We start from the raw sequence: 22,074 nt of genomic DNA, 5'->3' as shown, positions 1-22,074 counted from the left end.
AGTAGTATGTGCCAATTACCGCTCAATTATGTTCATATCGGCACATCTTTTATTTACATTAATGCTACAATTAATACAAATTAACGCATTTTTTTTACATTAATGCTATTTAAATCCCATCCAAAATGACTGCAATTGTAATTAATTAACTATGATAATTATTTTGGTTTTAGATATTTGTTTGACTTCTCACCGCTTAAAAACATATTTAAATTATCAGTTAAACATATATAAAAAGATCTGAAAAAACTATTTTTATATATTTCGAAATTTAATTTAGATTATGTGATCGTAAAAAGTAAAATGAAACAAAATATATAGGTAGAAATAATATTTAATAAATTTAATTCTTAAAAATATAAAACAAAAGATTAAATAGTCATCAAATATATGATTATGTATATATAGAACTTCAACAGTTACACGATAATTTTTATTTTTATTCTTTGGTCGAGTATAATATATAATAAGGGTTAAAAGATAAAAAGAAAAAATATTAGAATTTGTTGAGTCTATCGTAGATATTCCTTGGTCCAGACATCTGTAAAATTGTCCAGTGTGCATAAAAAGAGAATTGACTGCTTCATTGTCACGTATTGAGTTGAGTGAAACCTCGAACTTCTCCTCTCATTCACATTTGTGGAAATTAACCATGATCTCTTAGAACGATAACATATAATTTAATAGTTGGTATATTTTTAAATACCATATATTATAATTTCCTTAGAAAACGAACACATCCATAAAAAATTCTTAAAATTAAAATGTAGCCAGATCTTAGAAGACAAAAGGGATGTGTAATTTGTAAAAGAGCATTTTGGCGAAAGACCCGTTCCGTAGCCGTAGAGAAAATTTACATCACTGAAATGAAAATTGAAATAGAATGTCATCCCGCCACCGCAACCCGCCATTTTCTCCCGCTGTATTTCAATTTCTTGCTCGATTTGGGGGTCGAATTCCATACCGTCAGCAACTGGGTTCCGTCACATACAAGTTTCCAATCCTCGACCAACACTCAATTCGAGTTCGTTTTCGGTTCAGTTGCTCGAGATCGCCATATCTGCACCATTTTATCGGTTATCTACATTATGGTGTCAGGCATTTGCCTGAAGAACTTGCTTTAGGGTTTCGCCCATTTGGCCACTCTGTTGATTGAGTGTCTCGTGGACTATTCTGGACGTTCTCTGTTATTGGGTCATTGAATGCGAACATTCGCGTGATCTATTGAAGGATTGGGCGTTTGTGTTGTGAGTGGAAGGTGAGACTTTGTGGTGTTGTGATCGGAAGTTCTCTATACTGTCAATGGGGTTTGATGACACGGCAGGCGATGAGTTTGTTCGATGGTTTATGTGTCCACTGATAGGTTTATGATTTGGAGTTCTAAAAGCTGCGAGTAGACACTGTTTGGAGTCTGTACTGGTTATTCGAACTCGGGTAAGTTAATGTTTGGTTGAGGTTGGGATTACGCAACATTTGTACTTCTTGTACTGTGTAGATGGACACTTAATTGTTCAAATGTTAAAACAGCAAATACATCTTCTGTTCCTGCTTACTTCCAGTTGCATATGAAAACTTTATAATCGAAGTTTTGTTGTGTTTTAGGTTGTTGATTCTCCTTGGGGGAGTTATTATTGTATCAGGCATCCGTGTCAATTCAAATCTGAGGAAGAAAACATGCGAGAAGAGTAGCAGCTTTTTCACACTTAGTACTTCCCATTTACTTATTATCTTTAGTGGTTAACTCCATTTGGTTTATATGCAGTCAAGGCAATTCAGGTGGATCTCAAATCTGGTGGTAAATGTCCTAAAATGAATTGGTTGGAACATTCGAAAGCACATAAAGATTTCACATGCCAAAAGAAGTTTCTGTGCTCGAATTTTCTCTACTCTCTATCAGAACAAAAGCCTTCTACTATAGGAGCAACTAATTCTGGGTATCTAAATTGGCCTAACTTTCATAAATCCTTATCGAAGTGCTTATACCATTTGCCTTATTTCATAAAATAATGACAACTCATTGTACATTTTTTAATTCCTCTGTATTGCGTTGCCCAGCTAATTTGATACTTATTGGTTTTTGAGATTGCATATTTTCCGCCTCTTTGAATACACGACAACATTGCCTGCAAGCTAGCTGTGGACTTTGACTTTTTTCATTTCTTACTCGGCTTTAATTACTTTCTTAACCAATGTCTCAGAGTCTAAATTTTAAATAAATATAATCTACTGAATTTCATAAATGATGCCAATATATTTCTTAAATGTTGGTTAGAAAGTTAGTAGGATTATCAACGATAAAGTAAGAGTGAAAAAAATAAGTTCCTCTTACTCATGATCACGTCTCTCTACCTCCCCTTTCTGTTTGATAGCTTCCTTGTTTGCCTTCGTGCCTTTGCTCCTCTCTCTTGAGCCCTAGTCTTTGTTTATCTTTGATTTTGCTTCTTTAGGATCAGATTAAAACTGTAGACTTGGTATCTATTGGAAGGAAAACCTTTTCTATTGAAGTGTATTGAAAATTAGGGGAGGCAAAACCAAAAGTGGACGAGGGATAATTAGTTTTTTATGGGAATTATCTCTTGCATTCTTAGTTGGTTCATCGTTTCCTTCCCTTTCAATTAAGCCAAAACTTCTTTCTTAAACTTCAAAGTGAAGGCTATGTTATTCGGTTAATAAACGTTGGATAAATTACACTTTATTTTATGAGTTTTCATCATTGTGTCTGTTTGATCCCCAAGTCTTCAAATACTATGATTTAACCCTTTAGTTGTTCAAAATAGTTCCAGTTAGTCATTGCTGTTATTTTTGTTGGCTATAGTAACAAATAGTATCACTCAAAAAGGTTAAAAAGAGCTTCATTGGTTTCATGCCATCCAAGGCTAGTTTTACCCCATCTTTTGGGCATATTGCTATTATTCAAGTGGTCCCTTGGACAGCTCAGAGTTCTTAATTGAAAAAATTGATGTTCATACATTCAAGGTTCTTTTTTTTCCCCGAAAAGCAACTATTTTGAAAATTTTGAGACCTACAATCTTTGTCTAATTGATGACTGGGTTAGTAGTGTTTTTATTTGGTCTTTATAGTTAGAAAGGATACAACTTTTTTGGGAGGGAAAAAACATTTGCAGATCTTCTGGGACAACTTGTTTTTGTGGTTTCTTCTATGTGCATACACCTTTCTGTAATTACCACTGTATATCCCTTTGCACCTTTCTGCATACATCTGAACATGGCTCCTTTCTATTTCATTTTACTGTAAAATAGTTTCTTATCAGACACACCAAAATTCTTTTAAATTTTAAGGTAGTTTTGCTTTAAAGAAAGAAGAAAAAGTTTGTTATTACAATTTACAAATTAATGGAAAATAGGATTTCTTCACCCTTTGCATTGGGTTATTTATCTCCATAATTTATTATTATTTGTTTTTTGTTTAGGATTTTGGCCTGTCAGATGCAGAATACTCAAAGAATACAAAGGTCACAGATTGAAAAGGTAAAATCACTTGAATGATTGTATCCAAGAATAGTTTGATGTCTATCTTATATTTTTATCTATTTTATTTTTATTTTTATAAGGAAAAAATTATTAACTTAAAAAATGTGTACATGACGCGGGAGGGTAATCCAAAACAAGTTCTTATCTTTCTACTGCCTAAATGTGTTTCCAAAGTTGGTTCTCTCCCCATCCCCAATTCTTATTATGGTGCAGCCCTCTTAAAACCTCTTATCTCGGGTGGCAAACCTACCAGGGTATGAGGAGTTATTCCAGATAAGGGGCAATTTTGTTGATATGAATGAAATTATAAAAGGAGTTAAAAAAAGAAACTCTCTAATTGACATACATATATGGACATTACAGAGGAACTGGAAAGAAAAATGTTTAGACTTTAGGCTCCATGGATAAGTTGAAAGAGAAATTATATCCTAGATTTTAGCACAGGTTTCTCTTTGGTTGAAGATTCTTTTGTTTCTTTCCAACTAGACCTTCCAAAGAAAGACATCACAAACAGTCTGCCACAAATTACTTTACGACCTTTGAACCTCTTGTCGCAAAAAGAGTTAAATGACCATTTGTTTAGTGGAGTGAGGATAAGTTAGATGGGGGTGTTGGTGGTTATCTTGCTTGGCCACCCCTCTTTGAGAAGGAGAAAGTCTTATGGATCCATTTCGTTAGATCTTTTTTTTTTTTTTTTTTTTTTTGAATCTTTGGTTAGAAAGTAACAATAGAACTTTCAATGATACCGTAAAAAAGTAAAGATTATTTCCTTGAAAATGTTCTTTTTGTTGGCCTCTGTTTGTGTTAACTGTATCCCTTTTCAATGGTTGTAGCATTTGCTATCTGTTCATCAATTAGATGAGCTGTTTCAGTTTGTTATCTTCCTTCATGTAGGGCTTGGTTTTTCCTCCCTTAGTTTGTAATTTCTTTCCATATATTAACTTCTCCGTTTCATACAGAAAAAAAGGATAAGTCATTTGTAGATGCCAACCAAATGTTGCACCAAACTTCTGGATTGCTTGTGCAAAATTTGGTGGCAAGGGAATAATGTAAGAATGGACAAGCTTGATCTTCCATGTTTAGCGTATCCCAAGTTCTCGTTTGAGATATTTGAACCTGCGTGTACGGGAACAACTACAAGACTTATATGAATTTATCATTCTGCTTCTTCCATGTGATTGTGCAAAACCCCAAGCATCCTGAACAATAGTTTGACTTTTAAATTCCAGTTCTGCATGTTTGGGATTTTCACTTGTTTAATTTAAATAGTTTTATGCAAAAGTCAAGTTCTTTATCATATCATTGTAAGTTGCTCTTTTTCTTGATAATGTTTATCTGATATCACTAACCTTCCTAAAATAAAATGAATTATTACGGTAATTACATTTCCTGTCCATTCTCAGCTAATTGTATGCCTTCTCTGTAAGAGATCGAAAATAGGAGTTGTATTCCTCCAGCTTAACTCTTGGAATACTCATTTTCCACATAATTGTATTTCTGATGTTTCCTGGCAGGCTTGGAATGTTCTTTCAAATCTCCAGATTTCATCTAGACACTATGCTAAACCTGGAAAAACTAGACAAGTGAAGGATGTTTTTGCTGACTGTCCTCCAGGTCCTGGAAGAATTACATCAAATAGTTTGTCTGATGCCAACGCTAGTTCTCAATATATGAAAATACATAAAAATGTTAGTGAATTTGGTGTTGATGCAACTAAACCTTCAAGTTTCGTATCAAATCTCTCTGCATCATCAAGTAACATTAAAGCTGTGGAAGACCAAAATGGTGTAGATGGGAAAAATGTGGCCAGACCATTGATGGTCAATCATTCTCATTCTCAGAGGGTAGATGGCTCATTCAATTTTGCTATTAACCAGAGAAACAACTGTTCCTCATTTTTGGGGGATGAGGATGATGACATAATAGAGGTAATCTTAGTCAATATATTTTTTTATTTATATAAAGCAAATCTAGGCACGGTTGTCTCAGTTTTCTGGATTTAGTTCTAGCTCTGTTCCTCTTGGCAAGGCATGAATGTAACTCTTCATTGGTGAATTTACCAGAAATGATCTTTTACTGCTGAAGCCCGCTCATTTGTAATCTCTATTATGTAGGAGACAACTAACCGGTATATGGATGAGCAAAAGTTTATATATATATTTTTACTGTGACCAGTAGATCCCAATTTAGGTTATAGTCAAACTAGCTGGCTAATGCGTCACCATGTGACCTTCCTTGTACTTGAAATTTGATGGTTGTTTAATTATTATTATTATGCTATTATGATTATAGTTAAATTTTTGCTATAATGTATTTATTCAGATATTATAATGCACGTTAAATTAAAGAATCAAATCTCTTATAAGGTAAGTACTTTCTGTCACAGAACATTGACGTGGACCAAATAGTTGAACAATACCAATCACAATCAGCCTGCACACCCCAACCTTCGGTTTCTAAGCTCCCACCAATTACTCCAATAGTTGAGAAAGATAATTTTGCCAGACAAGAGGAATCTAATTTTCCAGATGAATTGTGCACGAATTGCAGTCATGGTTCCAAGGTATAAAAAATTGTTTTATATTTTTATCCCCAACATTTTACCTGCTAATATATTTTGTTCGATGATTCTTGGTTACTCTACAGATAGGATTATGCCCAGAAGCTTCAGGCCATTTACAGGAGATGAAAGATATGCTAATTTCTATATCAAATGATCTGCTCGATAATGTTAATAACCTGAGCCCAGTGCAGATAGATAAGCTTCGGCAAGAAAGGTTGCTATCCATTTTTCAATCCATTTTTTCTATACAATCTTAATGTAAAAGTTTATTTTGGAATGGTTTTTTGAATAAGTACTGAAAATGGAGTGTGTGTGTGTGTCATGAATTTTGGTTGTATCTATTTTTTTTACAATTAGGATGGATTTATTTGCCTTTTAGTTTTATGTAGTAGTTAGTTGGTCCTTTTGCTTATATATCTGCATATTACTTAAAAAATGGAAGTTAAATTATTGTTTTTATTCATTTTCAGGGTACATCTAAATAAAGCAATTCAGCTGCTAGAAAAACATCTTTCTCTCAATGCAGTTAACGAGGAAAGGCGAAGGTCTCACTTTTTGGCAACAACAGTAACTCCAAAGACTTTTCATTTTGAAACACCTCAAGGAGTTGAGTTCAGGACTGATTCAAAACAAAATAATTTTGAAGTTCATCTACAAAGTGAGCTTAGAAGGAATGAGCCATGGAATCCAATGGTTTCATCCTATTCGGTTGAAAGGTTTGGAATGTCATCTGGTCCAGTGGAGAGAGAACAATACATTCCAAAGGTGGTTGATGTCAACTACATTGAAGGTTCTAATGAAAAAAAGTGGAGCAGCCTGAATTTTCCTTGGACAAAAAAGTTGGAGGTTATACTCTAAGGCTATTAAGCTTCTGACTTTTTTTATACCCATTGTCTTTTTAACTGATCTTTGGTCTTTTATGTCTTAAGGCTAATAACAAAAAAGTGTTTGGTAATCATTCATTCCGTCCAAATCAAAGAGAGGTGATTAATGCTACAATGAGTGGGTATGACGTCTTTGTTTTAATGCCAACTGGAGGGGGGAAGAGCCTAACATATCAGGTAAAGGAACACATCTCAAAACCTCAAGCAGTTATTTTTAGGTTTCTGTTTTGACACTCATTCAGTACTGTCATTTTTATCTGTATTCACTTTCAGTTTGATTTCGGAGCTCTATGCCCTGCAATCACCCAAGTTTTCAGTGCTATGGATACTTGTTGATTTCTAGGAACTAGGCGTTTTTGTTACATGATTGGAATTCTTACTTATTATTCAGTTTTTCTGCAGCTCCCTGCTTTGATTTGTCCTGGTGTAACATTAGTGATATCTCCACTTGTGTCACTTATTCAAGATCAGATCATGCATCTATTGCAGGCAAGTTTATCATTATGAAGATTTTCTTAATCTGGTCTTTTCCTTCTAAAACCAATTATATCACACCATAGGCAAACATACCAGCTGCTTACCTAAGTGCCAATATGGAGTGGAGTGAGCAACAAGAGATTCTTAGAGAACTGAGTTCTGATTTCTCTAAATTCAAGCTGCTGTATGTCACGCCGGAGAAAGTTGCCAAGTGGGTATATTTTTTGTAATAATACTTCCTGTGAAATATTAGAAGTGATTATTTTTTGAATGGTATAATTTATGTTACAAATATCGAGACTGATTTTTTCCTTTCTTTTTTAATTAATTGTTTTCTACAGAAGCGATGTCCTTTTGCGACATTTGGAGAGTTTGAATGCCCGTGACTTGCTTGCCAGAATTGTTATTGATGAAGCTCATTGCGTGAGTCAGTGGGGGCATGATTTTAGGCCGGATTATCAGGTTTATCCTTGAAAGCTTTCAACTTGTGGTTTTATCCCACTATCTAAAACAGGCACAAAAATATGACTGAATGTAAAGCTTTAATCTCACCTTCACCGATTCAGTGGGAGGTGTGATTTGACAAGACCAAATTTCAATTGTTCGTATTTCTTTATCTTGAGTTTTGATAAGCAGTTCTTTTACATCTACAGGGCCTTGGTATCTTGAAACAGAAATTCCCTAAAGTTCCAGTGTTAGCTCTAACAGCTACCGCAACAGCAAGTGTAAAAGAGGATGTTGTGCAAGCTCTTGGACTTGTTAACTGCATAATTTTCCGTCAAAGTTTCAATCGGCCAAATTTATGGTAAGCAATTATTAAATGTATGCTCTTGGCTTCTGCGATCTTTGACCCATAGCATAGGAAGTGAAAAATTATTTCTTGAACAACTTATTAAGTTCCCAAGGATTTTGCAGTCCACGAATTAGAAAATGAAATTTAAGACATTTATCATCCAAAAAACTTACATTGTCCTTTTATTTCTTTCTGGTAAGAAATTAATTTCATTGAATAAGTGAATTTACAAAAGAGGGGAGGAAAGCAAAGATTACATAAAGTTTTAGTTACAAAATAGAGCATGCAATTTACTCCAAGAAAGGGTCACAAACTCGAGAGAATTCAAAAAATAATATTGAAGGACCTTTCTTTGTTGTTGAAGGGTGAAGACTTGTTGTCTTAGAACCTAGATATTCTCTGATCACTACTCTTGCAGGTATTCTGTGATTCCAAAGGCTAAGAAATGTGTTGATGACATTGATAAGTTCATCAAGGAGAACCACTTTGATGAGTGCGGTATTGTTTACTGTCTTTCAAGAATGGACTGTGAAAAGGTTGCTGAAAAGTTACAGGTTGGTTTCCTCAGCCTATTGGTATACCCTGAATTTCTATGTCAATAGTAGCAATGACAACATGCAGATGTGAAATTCTTAGAAAGGAAAGACAATAGATCCCCGGAACTCCATGAAGGGTAAAAATCCAAAAGTCAAAGTGAGCACTTAAATAAACGATAACCAAGATCAACTATCTAGAACTAATGCTCCCTGCTCTTCTATGCCAAACTTTTTCCCCAATAGAAGAAAAAAATTTCATTGATAAAATGAAAAAGTACAAAGATATATTCAATCTCAACCATTCGCAAAAGAGGAAAGCATCCTAAAGGGAAGCCAAACTATTTTATGATAAAGTTGAAATAATTCCTAAGGCGGGTAATTGGTTGCACACACAAAAACTGTAGAATCAATAACTATTTCAATATCACTTTGAGTTTCAATTTAAGAATATTCTGAAGATATAGAAGAGTGTATAAAATATTTTAAGCATTTTTAACATCATTAGTTTGGAAATGAAGTTTCTACAAGATACTAGTGTAATCTAACAAAATCAAAGTGATGATATTTACATTAATATACAATAATATATTTACATCAATATAGAGGTCAACTAACTAATGAACTCCTCTAACCAAGGTATCTAGTATCAATGTAGAGCATTCAGCATACATGCTGCGACACTCCTTTTGCTAGAACATATATGTTAATCATCTCCTGTTTTTGAATAAGATAGGTTATTTGGTTTCTTTCTTTTTTTTTTTTTTTCAAATAAATATTATTTTAATGAAAAACTAATTTTCATTAAGAAATGGGAGAAATAATGAAAAATAAAGTGTACAGGGAGACACCTGCAAGAAATAACGGCTCGACGAAAAGGGGGAATATCACTCACAACATTCACAAAGAAGAACCCCAACCTTTGGCAATGAAAGATTAAGGATTGTTACAAGATGAATTTGAATTAAGAGCCCAAAGGGATTTTGAATCCCAAAAAAGGACCAGGTGTTGCTAAAACTAGAACATTTCTTAAAATCCTCATCCAAAGATTCTACACTATCAAATATACTTGCACTCACAAGATGCAAGTTTCATACATCATTTATTATTATACATCCATATAGGTTGAAAATCAAATTTTCATTTGAATAATATTTTAAAATACAAACACTCATATAAAAGAAACTGATGAGTGCCATAATTGCTTTACTTGTTGTTTTGTGCTTTTGAAATTGACGATAGTGATTCAACTCTGTGCGCCCTAATCCAATGAAATAATTTTTAGGAATGTGGACATAAAGCAGCCTTTTATCATGGTAGTATGGATTCTACCCAACGTGCCTTCATTCAGAAGCAATGGAGTAAAGATGAAATTAATATAATTTGTGCTACAGTGGCTTTTGGAATGGGTATAGCTGATTATTGCTGGTAAATGTATTTATTAAATGAGAACTACGCACTTATTTAAATATTTCAGGTATCAACAAGCCTGATGTTCGCTTTGTTATTCACCATTCTCTTCCAAAGTCAATTGAAGGATACCATCAGGTAATTAATTGAATACTGCTTCATGGGTTGGTATTGTCTGTTTATCTTGATAGTCTTGATTCAAAATGTATTGTTGGAATTTATAATACAACTTGACAATATAAAAGTCACAATGGCATTTGTTGGATTTTTTTCTCTTTTAATTTATTTTTGTAATGAGTAGTGCTTTATAATGCTGTTGGATTATTGGAAGTCTCGTTTCCTAAAAAAGAAAATGTTGTTGGCTTACTGCGTGTTTCTATTGTTTTAGGAGTGTGGGCGTGCAGGCAGAGATGGTCTGCGTTCATCTTGTGTGTTGTATTATAGTTACAGTGATTATGTAAGTTGTGATTATGAACTAATGTACTTGGATAGTTGTTTATTCTATCTGGCTGTAAAGGCTATGTATTACATTCAATAGGTTGTTCTCGAAAAGTGGGTTGGATTCAGTATCAGTTGACTATTACATACCTGTATTTGCCAATACTTCTCGAATATGTCTACAGATACGAGTCAAGCATATGATTAGCCAAGGAGCAGCTGAACAAAGTCCCCAAGTATCTGGATATAATCGTACCAATGTGGGCAGCTCCGGAAGGATACTAGAGACTAATACTGAAAATCTTTTGCGGATGGTACATAAAGGATTTACCATTCTTTTCTTTTTTTGTTTTTAACATATTATTTTAGTAATCAAATCATAATTGATTTATTCTTCATTTGATAATTTTAGGTCAGTTACTGTGAAAATGATGTTGATTGCCGACGTTTGCTACAACTTATCCATTTTGGGGATAAGTTTGATCCTGAAAACTGCAAGAAAACATGTGACAATTGTTTGAAGTCCACAAATCTTATAGAGAAGGATGTCACTGATATTGCTAAGCAATTGGTCTGCAAAAATTTAATAGTGTTTTAAAATTTTTTGTAGTACATGCTTTATTATGTGTCATTATGTTAATGTAATAATCATTTGTATGGTTAAATTTTGTATGTTTTGTTAAGGTTGAACTGGTGAGGTCAATAAGGCAGCAATTTTCATCCGCTCACGTACTTGAAGTCTACAGGGGTTCCATGAGCCAGTTTGTGCGTCATGATATAAACTTCTCTTTTGTCTGTTTATTTTCCTCGTTTGGTATTATTTATGATCGTCTTTTATTGACAAAACTAGGTAAAAAAACATAGACATGAGAGTTTGAGTCTGCATGGAGCTGGAAAACACCTTTTGAAAAGTGAAGCTTCCCGCATATTGCATCATCTTGTTATTGAGGATATTCTTACAGAAGAAGTGAGGAAGAGTGATATTTATGGGTCTGTCTCATCCTTACTGAAGGTGCTAAACTAATCGTTTCATTCTGTGTACTAATTGAAAATTTTTTTGGCTCTACGATTATTTTCTTCCTTTTTTCTTACTTTTTAAAATAATAATCTCTTTTAAGTTAGAAATTTTCTCTTGCTGCTTTTTGCTTATCTAGGTGTCTGTATATTAAAATATGTATGTGATGTTTCAATTTATCTTCAGGTGAACGAATCCAAGGCTCACAATCTTTTCAATGGAGGGCAGCGAATATTATTAAGGTTAAATATTTTTTTCATTTCCCTTAATGGAAAAGTGCTCAGTTTCTCATCGGGTGAAAGAAAACATATATAATATCTATATATATATATATTCTTCCTGCCGCTAGTTGTAGTTGGCGTGCAATTTCTTTGACACTTACAAGTCATAAGTGAATGCAGGATTCATTTCTAATGTTCTTGCACTACATTTTTGCTTAGCACTTGATGGCTAATTTGTTTTCTCTGGCACACGATACACCTTTCTAGGTTTCCATCAAGTGCAAGAACAAATAAATTGAGCAAATCTGAAGCGACTCCAGCCAAAGGTTCTCTGGTATCTGGAAAAATATGTTCCCATATTGATACTCCGGTACAACCTCAATCAGAAATTGACGTGGTAATGTATTGAAACCATGCGTTGGATCAAGCAATGCTTTCATATTGACTGTTTCTTGATGTTTGTGGTGTGCAATTCATCACTTGGATTGTTTCTGGCAAGAAAATGATTTTGTTTTTCTTACTGCAGGGACTCTCAGCAAAATTATATTCTTCTTTGCGGATGCTCCGAACTAATCTCGTTAAAGAGGCTGCAGATGGTGTTATGGCATATCATATATTTGGGTGAGTCCTTGTACTATTTCACTTTGCTACTTTAAGGCTGTTTCTTTAAAAAGATGGAAAATTAGAAACAATCTACTGACTATTGTCTAAAAGTAAGAGAGGAAGTTGGACAAGATTTCCAACCCTAGTGGATTAGCAAATTTAAGACGATAGAAAGGTTCTTCGATTTGCTATGATGTAAAAATAAAACCAAAGGTCTTCTGTTATTGAGGTCTGAAAGAAGCCACAGCATATATTTTACTCCAGACACTTCAACTCTTAAAATATATCTAAAAAATACTCTATTTTAATCTTCCCAAATCTCATAGCTTTCAAGTGAATAATTAAAGAGCTTCCTCTTCCTCTATATGGATGAATAAAATGAACTATAAATGCCGAAGTGAGGTTTTTCTTTTATTCTCTCAATTTGTGCAATGTTATATGGGGGAAGGTCAAGATATTTACTATTGGGAGGATTGTTGAGTGGGGGATAAGCCTCTCTGTGCTTAATTTCTTTGGTTGCATCAATTTTCAGAGAAGAGGTTGCATTCGGTGGCCTCTATCATGCCTTTTCTTGGTTCTTCTCCTTTCCTTTCTTAGGGCTTCTGTCATCCTTTGTCGGATAGGGAGATAAACTCTTTTATGGAGTATATTGTACATTTTCGGTATTGCTATTCTATATTTTGTAAATTCTTTCCGATCTGATGTAATTCTTTTTTCTTATGAAGCTATAATTAGGCTGCATCAGGGTTCTGTTGAGATTTGTTTTTCTATTTTTTTTAATAATATTTCTGTTTATGTCCAAACTTCTTTTGATATGTGCTACTGCTGATTAGTTGACTACATTTCTTCCTCTCGACCCAGTAATGCCACATTACAGCAGATAAGCCGAAAAGTTCCCAGATCAAAAGAAGAATTACTTGATATCAACGGCATTGGCAAGTAAGTTTTCAGGTTTTGTCTTCAGAACGTTACTCTATAGTACAGAACATTTGACAACAAAATTATCCTTGATTTAGGGCTAAGGTAAGCAAGTATGGAGACCGTATTTTGGAAACCATAGAATCTACCATCAAGGAATTCTATGGGACAGAGAAAAATGGAAGCAACAGTAATGACAGTAATGATTCTGCAAAGAGAAGAAGAGATGGAAATAAAGATGCAGATGAATATTTAGAGGACAATGATGTCACTAAAAGCTTTGATAGATCAAAGAAGAGAGCAACAAAAATTCAGAACAAAGTTCCCAAGATTCATAGTTCTTTGGAGCCAGAATGTTTGGATCACTTTGTTGACAGTGAGATGGATTTTGATGACAGTTATTATGAAACTCGCGACTTGGACGTAAAGGATGACCAGGATCATCGTAACGGTGGAAGAGTGCTACCTTCATGGTCATAACAGAAATTCTGGTGGTGAAACTTGATACCTATATGCTTTGAGATGAAAGATAGATCATTGCTCCATCGTCCAAATTTTGAATGTACATAACTGAAGGTGGGGCCACCCCTGAAGGGGGTGAAGAAACTAAAAAGCGACTTCTTTTTAATCTTTCGAGTCATGTTGAATCGGTCGTTCAAGATTTTTGGTCTTTTCAGCTATGTCCCTCAATGGCTGGGAGTGTATTAAGACATGTATGGAGATTCAACTACAAGATCACAAGCAGAGAATCAATTGGCAAAAAATTCACTTCTTACAGCTGAAGGAGAGTATCAACTTGAAACATTCAAAGAAGACCTATTTGTAAAAGTTCAACAGAGCCTCAACAAATGTCCTTTTCAAGAGGTAATTGATGTTAAAGGTGTTAAAGAGTTACTATAGCCCAAATGGTAAATATTAATTGAAGGTTAATGTATTATTGGTACTTTATATTTGAATAATAGTTGCATAGAATATATGCTTAAATTAATTGTATTATGTTTAGATTTGCACTAGACGAAGAGTTGACATTTAAAAGAATGTATATATTCTAAAATGTACACCTTTGATATTCCAAAAAAAGAATTTTGAGGGCATCTTGAACCATAGGTTTTTTTTTTTTGAGAAATTGAACAATATGTTTTATTATTATTTCAATCATATATTATATATTCAATGTGTAAGTCATTTGTATGACTGTTCTTATAGTGAGGCACACTTTGCACACAAATATATTTTGCTTGATAAATAATCACATATTTGAATTAGGTTAAATACCAAATATGGAAAATTTAACTTGTATTCTTCTTTTTGAATTGTAGTTTAAATTCTCATATATTTATTTGTGATGTATTAAAATTAAAAAAAAATGAAAATCAATATGGATGACTCAAATAATAATGTGCATAAAATTTAAAAGTTTAAAAGATAATATTTAAAAATTTAAAGATTACACAAAAATATTTAAGACAGTAGAAACACAATGACTAGTGAGTTTCTTTTTAATACTTATTTTTAAAAGTTAGATAGATTTTTTAAACACATATGTAAAAAATACATACGATTATTATTATCGATTATTATCTACTTTGTTTTTTAAATCTAAGCAAAGTTTTGTCAATTAAAAAAAATGTAGCTTTTATTTTTGAAATTTGTCTACAAATATAATTGGGTTTCGAAAAAAATTGAAAAACATAGTAAAAAAATAGAGCATAATTTAAAAAGGAAAAATGAAAAAATAAAAAATAAAAGAACAGCAGGGTGAATACAAGAGTTTGTTGGGTAATTTGAGTATGTCCAGGTGCGGCCCTCCACGGCCGAATTAAGAATCAACCTCTTCTTCTTCTTCTTCTTCTTCCTCCTCAATTTCTCTCCATTTCTTGAGAGAATTGTGATAATTTCAGGGCTTTTGTTGTTTCTACACTTCCGATGGAAGTTTCTTCAAGTTCAATGGGACCAACATTCAATCCCAGCTGTTGTACCGACTTCAATCGCCCCTGCCGCTGTTCTTCTTGTTCCTGACTGGAAGGGAACCGGAACTTCTGTTGGATTCGGGTTTCTTTTCCTTCATTTTTCTCTCTGATTAGGTTGGTTTACAGGAGGTGTGACTTTTGGGGGATTGGGATTCGTTTGCTAGGGTTAAGACTTTGATGCTTCTCTTTGTTTGTAGCTAATGGATTTGTCCAATTCCCATTCCAATCTATCTCTCGGGTTCTCGTCTCATGCTTCGCCGCCCCACCGCGCTCAAATTGCTGATGATTCCGTCCTTCTTCATCTCGATTCTACTCGACGGGAACCCCCGTATTCGTCCCCCCCAGTCCCTCTTCAGTTGATGGAACCGCAGACGGAGAGTCACAGAGACGAGGATGGAGAGGCGGAGAGAGAAGACGATGACTACGACGACAGGGAGGTGGAGGAGTTTCGTATTCTGGGTCATTCTATGTGCTTGAAGCGCCGAAGAGATGGCGAATCTTCATCCTCGTCGGGCTCTACCAAGAGGGTTTCGTGTGAATTTGATATGGATGCGAGAAGGAGTGCCGTACGGTCGTGGGGCAACCAGACCCTTCGAGTTGCGGACCCTAACCTATTTGGGATTATGGAGAAGGAGAAACATAGGCAATTCAAGGGAATCGAATTGATTGCTTCCGAAAATTATGTGTGCCGGGCTGTTATGGAAGCACTTGGAAGCCATTTGACTAATAAGTACTCGGAAGGAATGCCTGGTGCGCGGTATTACGGTGGAAATCAATATATAGATGAGATTGAAACCCTTTGCCGTGAGCGCGCATTGGCGGCCTTTGGTCTTGATTCTGATAATTGGGGAGTTAACGTGCAACCTTATTCATGCACGTCCGCGAACTTTGCTGTCTACACTGGTCTGTTACTACCCGGAGATCGAATCATGGGGTTAGATACCCCTTCAGGTGGGAATACAAGTCATGGGTACTGTACCCCAAATGGCAGAAAAGTTTCGGGGGCCTCAATTTTCTTTGAGAGTTTGCCATACAAGGTGAATCCGCAAACTGGGTATATAGATTATGATAAGCTCGAGGAGAGGGCGCTTGACTTTCGCCCAAAAATACTTATTTGTGGTGGGAGCTCATATCCTCGTGAGTTGGATTATGCAAGGTTTAGGCAGATTGCAGATAAGTGTGGAGCAGTTCTAATGTGTGATATGGCTCAAATTAGTGGCCTTGTCGCTGCTAAGGTGTGAACTTTTCTCCATCTTTGCATTGTGTATATATATATATTGAGTTTTATCTGTTCAAAAAAGTTTTAGGTTTCCTTATCTTATGTAATATTGTGTCTTCATTCTTTTGGGCCACAATTTAGTTGGTTGTTGATATAATCAAGATATTTGAATATCTAAACAGATGAAATTTGAAATCTTTGAGAAATGAGAAGTACTTGTGAATGTTTTTTATTCTTTAAGCTTATGTATTGTGGCATTTCTTTTTGCTACTTTTTATCAAAAGATTGTCTTTCCTTTCTACTTGCTTCTATTATACAGTTTGTTTAACTGTGTATTTATTATTTAATCTGTAGAACCTCATTTAAATTTTTTTTTTTTCGTGGAGTGCATGAATTGACAGTCTTTGTTTTGTAATCGTTTCTGTTTGCACTTTCATCACTCAGTGTGAATTTTTATTTCCTTTTTTACAAAATAGTTTGTTGCTTTTACACCCGTTAGGCCCATCAATACCTCATATGTGTAATTTTGTAGTTTTAGGTGGAAAAATTATCTCTACTGTTCCGTTAATATTTTGATTTACATTTTATTACAGGAATGTGTTAGCCCTTTTGGGTACTGTGATGTTGTGACTTCAACTACTCATAAGAGCCTCCGAGGTCCAAGGGGAGGTATAATTTTCTATAGGAAGGGTAGTAAGCCAAGGAAGAGAGCAATGCTTTTGTACCAGGGAAACGAGACTGACCAATATGACTTTGAGGAGAAGATAAACTTTGCTGTTTTTCCATCTTTACAAGGTGGACCACACAATAATCATATTGCTGCTCTTGCGGTTGCCCTAAAACAATTGGCTACTCCAGAATACAAGGCATACATGCAGCAGGTGAAGAAAAATGCTCAAGCCTTGGCTTCTGCTTTACTTCGAAAAAAGTACAGGCTTGTAACTGGTGGCACAGATAATCACATGTTACTCTGGGATCTGAGGCCCTTGGGATTAACAGGTGCATAATCTTGATTCAAATTTTGCAAATTGATGTGAACATTGCATATTTGAGGCACATGGCAAGCTTTTTGTTTTTCTAGAGGCAAGAGGTGCACTAATAGTGTTGCTCAAGTAAAGTGAGGATGGATTATGTTACACATTGTGAATTGTGAATATAGAAGATAGTACCATTTTACAGGCTATATAAAATATGATATTGTAGTAAATTGTGCTAAAAAAGTACTTGATTGATTACAAATATGTTTTTATATAGTAATCTCTGATACTTTTTTTTCTTTTTTATTTTTTAAAAAGAGATTATGAATGAAGTCATGTTTTTGTCAAATACATATTTAATACACTGAATATATTTTTCTAAATTAGTAAAGATGTTGGAAATGATGAAAAGGCAACCAAGGCTTATGACTGTAGGCATGACAAGTCAGAAAGGGTGCTGAGAAATCAACCCAAGAAGCCAAAGAGGAGCTGGAAAAGTTTCTCCAATTGGCAACGATAAATAATGATTGCTTGCAGTTACAAATCCGTTTTGATAAGGAACTCCAAGAAGAAGCCTTGTATTGGATGAACTCTGAAACTTCTTCTTTTCTGGCCAAATTGTGAATCAATCTATGATTTTTTCCTAGTCAAACTTCAAAGAACCCTTCATGGCATCTTTTTTCAGATTTTCTCTGCTTTGTATTTAAAGGGATGCCACGTAGGCAATGATACAGGATTTGCAGAACAGATAAGGGGACACATCAAGCAAAATTTAACTTATCTAGCAGAGTTCCTTGAAAGATTTTGGGTGAAGGAGCAGTGTGAGAATAAGCTATTTGGGTTTCTGAACCGTTTTTATCACAAGCAGGAACAACTAGAAGAGAAGACTCAGGATTTCTTCTTTGTATAAAGCAGCCGTATTTAGGCCCCATAGAAAACTAGGTTCCACAGGACAATTTTTGTCTTAGAGCTTTATGACTCCAGAAAGCCTCTTGTTTAGGATGGTGGATCTGCTGGTTAGTTGGACAAAGAGGGAGCAACTGGTAAATATGCCCCTATCGTCCTACTGCAAAACAATGGATTTGATTTTCAGTTTGGTGTTAGTTCACTATCCATCTCTAGGACTACATCTTATATAGATATGTGTTGCAGAGTCTATCGAGAAATATATGGCTTGTGACTGCAAGATCCCTTTCTCTGGCTTCTTTGTTTATGTTGTACAATGTTTTTTCTTAAATAGAAACATTTCATTGACGAGATGAAATATACAAAAGATGAGGGAGAAGATAGTTTCTGAATGATGTATAATCTATTAGAACTCACAACTTGTTGTTGGTATTCATGCTATCAATGAAATTTGTTTCCTATCCAAAAGAGAAAGAAAGTATTCTATATTTATATACTTATGTTTTTCTTGAGCTCTAGTTCTTGTGGCACCTGTAGCTACTTGATCTATTATTCTCCGTTCATTACATATCATCTATCTTCATGATGGCTTTGTAGGTAAGAACTATGAGAAGGTTTGTGAGATATGCCAAATTACTCTCAACAAAATTACAATATATGGTGATAATGGAATTATTATTCCTGGAGGAGTACGGATTGGTGAGTTATACTCCTATATTTCATGGTTTTGGGGTATATTAAGATTGTAGAGCTTGGTAGGTATTGATTATGTGGTATAAATTAGCTATCTGTTATGCCTGCAGGCACCCCAGCTATGACATCAAGAGGCTGTCTGGAATCTGATTTTGAGACAATTGTTGACTTTCTTCATACAGCCGCTCAAATTGCAATTTCAGTACAGCGGGAGCATGGGAAGCTACCAAAGGCTTATCTTAAGGGCCTTCAAAATAATAATGAAGTTGTTGAGCTCCGAAATCGTGTTGAAAGTTTTTCAGCTCAATTTGCAATGCCGGGATTTGAACCTTGAATAGTAGTTGCAATTGCATTTTTGAATGGATGACCATTCACAGTCCCCAAAAAATCTTATTTGCTGCTCCTCATGCCTTTCATAGTTACACTCTCTGAAGCTTCCCCTACCGCTGTTGCTGTCTTCAAAATTGTTGCTGTTTATCCTTTTGCCAGAATTTTGCTTATCATCTTATGTTTTGGAAGGCCCTTGCAAACACCAGGAGAGCATTTGGTACTACAAAGCTTTTCTTCTATAAGGCGGAAGGTATATAATGGATTGAGGCGTCACGTGCAGTTTTTGGTGTCATTTTCAGGATCAAATTACTGAAGAAAATGGTTGTTACGGAGAAATAATTAGAACTCTAGTACTCTAAGTTATCAGAGATCTGGAAGAATGTTTTGGATCTGATTGTTGATGGCCACGGCTCGGGAATCATTTTGCCAGCCTGATGTGTGATGTGGTAGGCAGTAGGCACAATGACTGACAATTCCCTTTGCTCAGTTTCCATTGTGTAAGTTCTTGCTACATTGCCTTCATCATTAGTTATGTCAAGTTCATTTTGTTATAATGTTATATAAGTGCCTATTCATTAACATCATTCATGTCTCTGAAGTTTTACTTGATTTATTTATCCGTGATTGTTAATAAAAAATGCAGCTATGGTTCTTGCACTTCTACAACCATCATTATTACTGCCATGTAATAAATGTTAGATAACACGATCATGTTTCCAACATTGCAGTTGCTGATGTAGCTGTGATACATAATTGATGAGATGAGATGAGATATTTGAATTTGAGTTGTTAGATTAGTGTTTGTTGAGTTCCTCACTAAACTGCGATCACCTTGAGGCACAATTGAATCATTCAAGTTTAGGTACTGTTATTTTCCAGTGTTATATGTACACCTATCGTGGGGAATAGTTATAGGATAAAACCAGTATGCCCCTTTTCATTTTTCCTGTGTTATGAAAGGTTTGTGCTGCTGTTTTACTTTTACATGTTCAGAAGGAAACATAACTGGGGTTGCTTTTTCCCATGTTGATTCTTAAGTTCTGTTATAGACTGTCCTAGAAAACTCTCGAAAAAAGAGGATGTGACAGAAAACATGGGAAGCATCTGAACAATAGTACATTATTTGAGCTTGAGTAGAGTTAGTTGCAGAACTGTGGCATAATAGTAGCTTGGAAATAGACATTGAAATTACCTCCACTTAGAAAAAGAAAGAGTATGGAACCTTCTATTGTATTGTATGATGTGCCTTTTACTTTTGACTTTCAGTTGCAGAAAATCCTTTTCAAATGCAGGCCACAGGGGCCATGTCTCTGCTTCCACTGCTTCATCTTGTTTTGGAAACTAAATTGAAATAATTCAATAATTCTTTCATCTCAATGATGGGACTGGGGGAATCCATGTGTATGCTTGTATATGTATGTGTGTTGTGCATACTGCCACGGGTATATTGTGGCATATTAGTTTTTGGACTGTAGTTTTTATTTTTATTCTTTTTATTATTAATTTTTTTTTTAAATTACAAGTTTGGTGCTGAACTTTGGAGATTGTTTTAAACAATGTTTTACAAGTCTTTGAACTTCAGATTTTTTGTCCTATCGGCTCCTTTACTCCCAAAAAAAATGTCTACCGAGCTACGGATATTACACAAAATAATTGAATATTTAAGTACGTATTAGACATGAAATTGAAGGTTCGGAAATTTGTTAGATATTTTTTAAAGATTGGGACCAAAATGGTGAACCTAATATCTTGAACTCTAATCCACCGAAAGCGGTGTAATTCCTCACCAACTTGAATCATTCCCTTGGAGACTTTTTCTTACTTTAAACATTTATTTTTCTATCTCTTTCTAGTTTCTTGAACTTAAGAAAAAAAAGTGAAAATTTGGTAAATCTGATGATAACTCAATTAATTAAGATATATATTTTTTATCTTGTTTAGATATTCACTCCAAAATTAGAAAAGGTCGGGAGAAAAAAATTGGAACTAGAGAAAGAAGATGCTACTCCAAAAGTTTTAGAGCATAGGCATACAAGTTCTCTAATCTTTATTCACTTTGTAATTGTTTAGTTCACAATGAAAATGACAAACCCTTTTCACCACAACCTCTAAAATTCAGTTCTTCCTTTACAATTTTATATCATTATACAACCATCAATGGAGCAAGAATCATGACCAAAGATTTGTTGAGAGAAGGAATATAAATATATATATGGAAAAAGGTATTTCCATGGCTTCTCTCTCTTTCTCTAGGAGTCTTATCAGATTGCCCACTTTCCCATCATTAATTCAGGATGGCAATGATTAGTCATTTACTATCACAACTACAAAGAAAAAGAATCTCTTCCAAAATTCATAATTTTTTTAAAGAGAAACAAAAAAAAAACAGAAGAAATCTTTGCATAATCTAAAGGTACAAGCAGCACATATATTTGGTTTGCCCACTCAATTGCAATGCCCTCTTCTTTGTTGAAGAAGGAAAAAAGTGTACTTTGTACCTTCTTTTTCCCCTCTCTTGTCCTCAATTCAATGAGTTCCAAATACATGCATTTAGGACCAAATTTTTTAATGTTTGTGGTTCTTTCTGGCAAATGTTTATGTCATTTCTTGACTTAAAGAAACCTGTATATACT

General features: G+C 34.6%; 2 protein-coding genes across 4 annotated transcripts; both read left to right on the top strand.

The window, feature by feature from the left end:
* Nucleotides 1–782: 782 nt before the first annotated feature.
* RECQ4A (DNA helicase (RECQl4A)) lies at nt 783–14,361 on the top strand. The gene is given in 28 exon segments (XM_022293561.2): nt 783–1,258; nt 1,364–1,434; nt 1,603–1,685; nt 1,763–1,777; nt 1,779–1,934; nt 3,431–3,488; nt 5,006–5,419; nt 5,878–6,054; nt 6,138–6,268; nt 6,525–6,900; nt 6,984–7,115; nt 7,341–7,427; nt 7,499–7,626; nt 7,757–7,877; nt 8,069–8,220; nt 8,627–8,762; nt 10,027–10,150; nt 10,219–10,289; nt 10,540–10,608; nt 10,775–10,903; nt 11,002–11,160; nt 11,274–11,354; nt 11,440–11,601; nt 11,791–11,846; nt 12,093–12,222; nt 12,352–12,446; nt 13,290–13,367; nt 13,445–14,361. Coding segments are annotated over 26 exon segments (3,630 nt in total). The 5' UTR covers nt 783–1,258; nt 1,364–1,434; nt 1,603–1,674; the 3' UTR covers nt 13,827–14,361.
* Nucleotides 14,362–15,122: 761 nt separating this feature from the next.
* On the top strand, nt 15,123–20,465 carry LOC111017683 (serine hydroxymethyltransferase 7). Of its 3 annotated transcripts, none has more exons than XR_015788320.1 (5): nt 15,123–16,551; nt 17,129–17,534; nt 19,016–19,117; nt 19,222–19,938; nt 20,170–20,465. XR_015788320.1 is itself a non-coding variant. In XM_022293515.2 (5 exons), the coding sequence occupies exons 2-5, from the start codon at nt 15,517–15,519 to the stop codon at nt 19,443–19,445; spliced, it is 1,767 nt and encodes a 588-aa protein (XP_022149207.1). In that variant the 5' UTR covers nt 15,123–15,430; nt 15,514–15,516; the 3' UTR covers nt 19,446–20,025. The 3 variants fall into 3 exon arrangements, 1 of the variants encoding a protein (XP_022149207.1); XR_015788321.1 differs by having other exon boundaries at nt 20,085–20,465; XM_022293515.2 differs by lacking the exon at nt 20,170–20,465 and having other exon boundaries at nt 15,123–15,430; nt 15,514–16,551; nt 19,222–20,025.
* The last annotated feature ends 1,609 nt before the right edge of the window (nt 20,466–22,074 follow it).

The sequence above is a fragment of the Momordica charantia genome (genome assembly GCF_013281855.1).
Source record: "Momordica charantia cultivar OHB3-1 chromosome 10 unlocalized genomic scaffold, Mcharantia_2.0 BLBB01000010.1, whole genome shotgun sequence".
Lineage (NCBI taxonomy): Eukaryota > Viridiplantae > Streptophyta > Magnoliopsida > Cucurbitales > Cucurbitaceae > Momordica > Momordica charantia.
The sequence above is the reverse complement of the archived record's forward strand: the minus strand, read 5'-3'. Positions and strand labels throughout refer to the sequence as shown.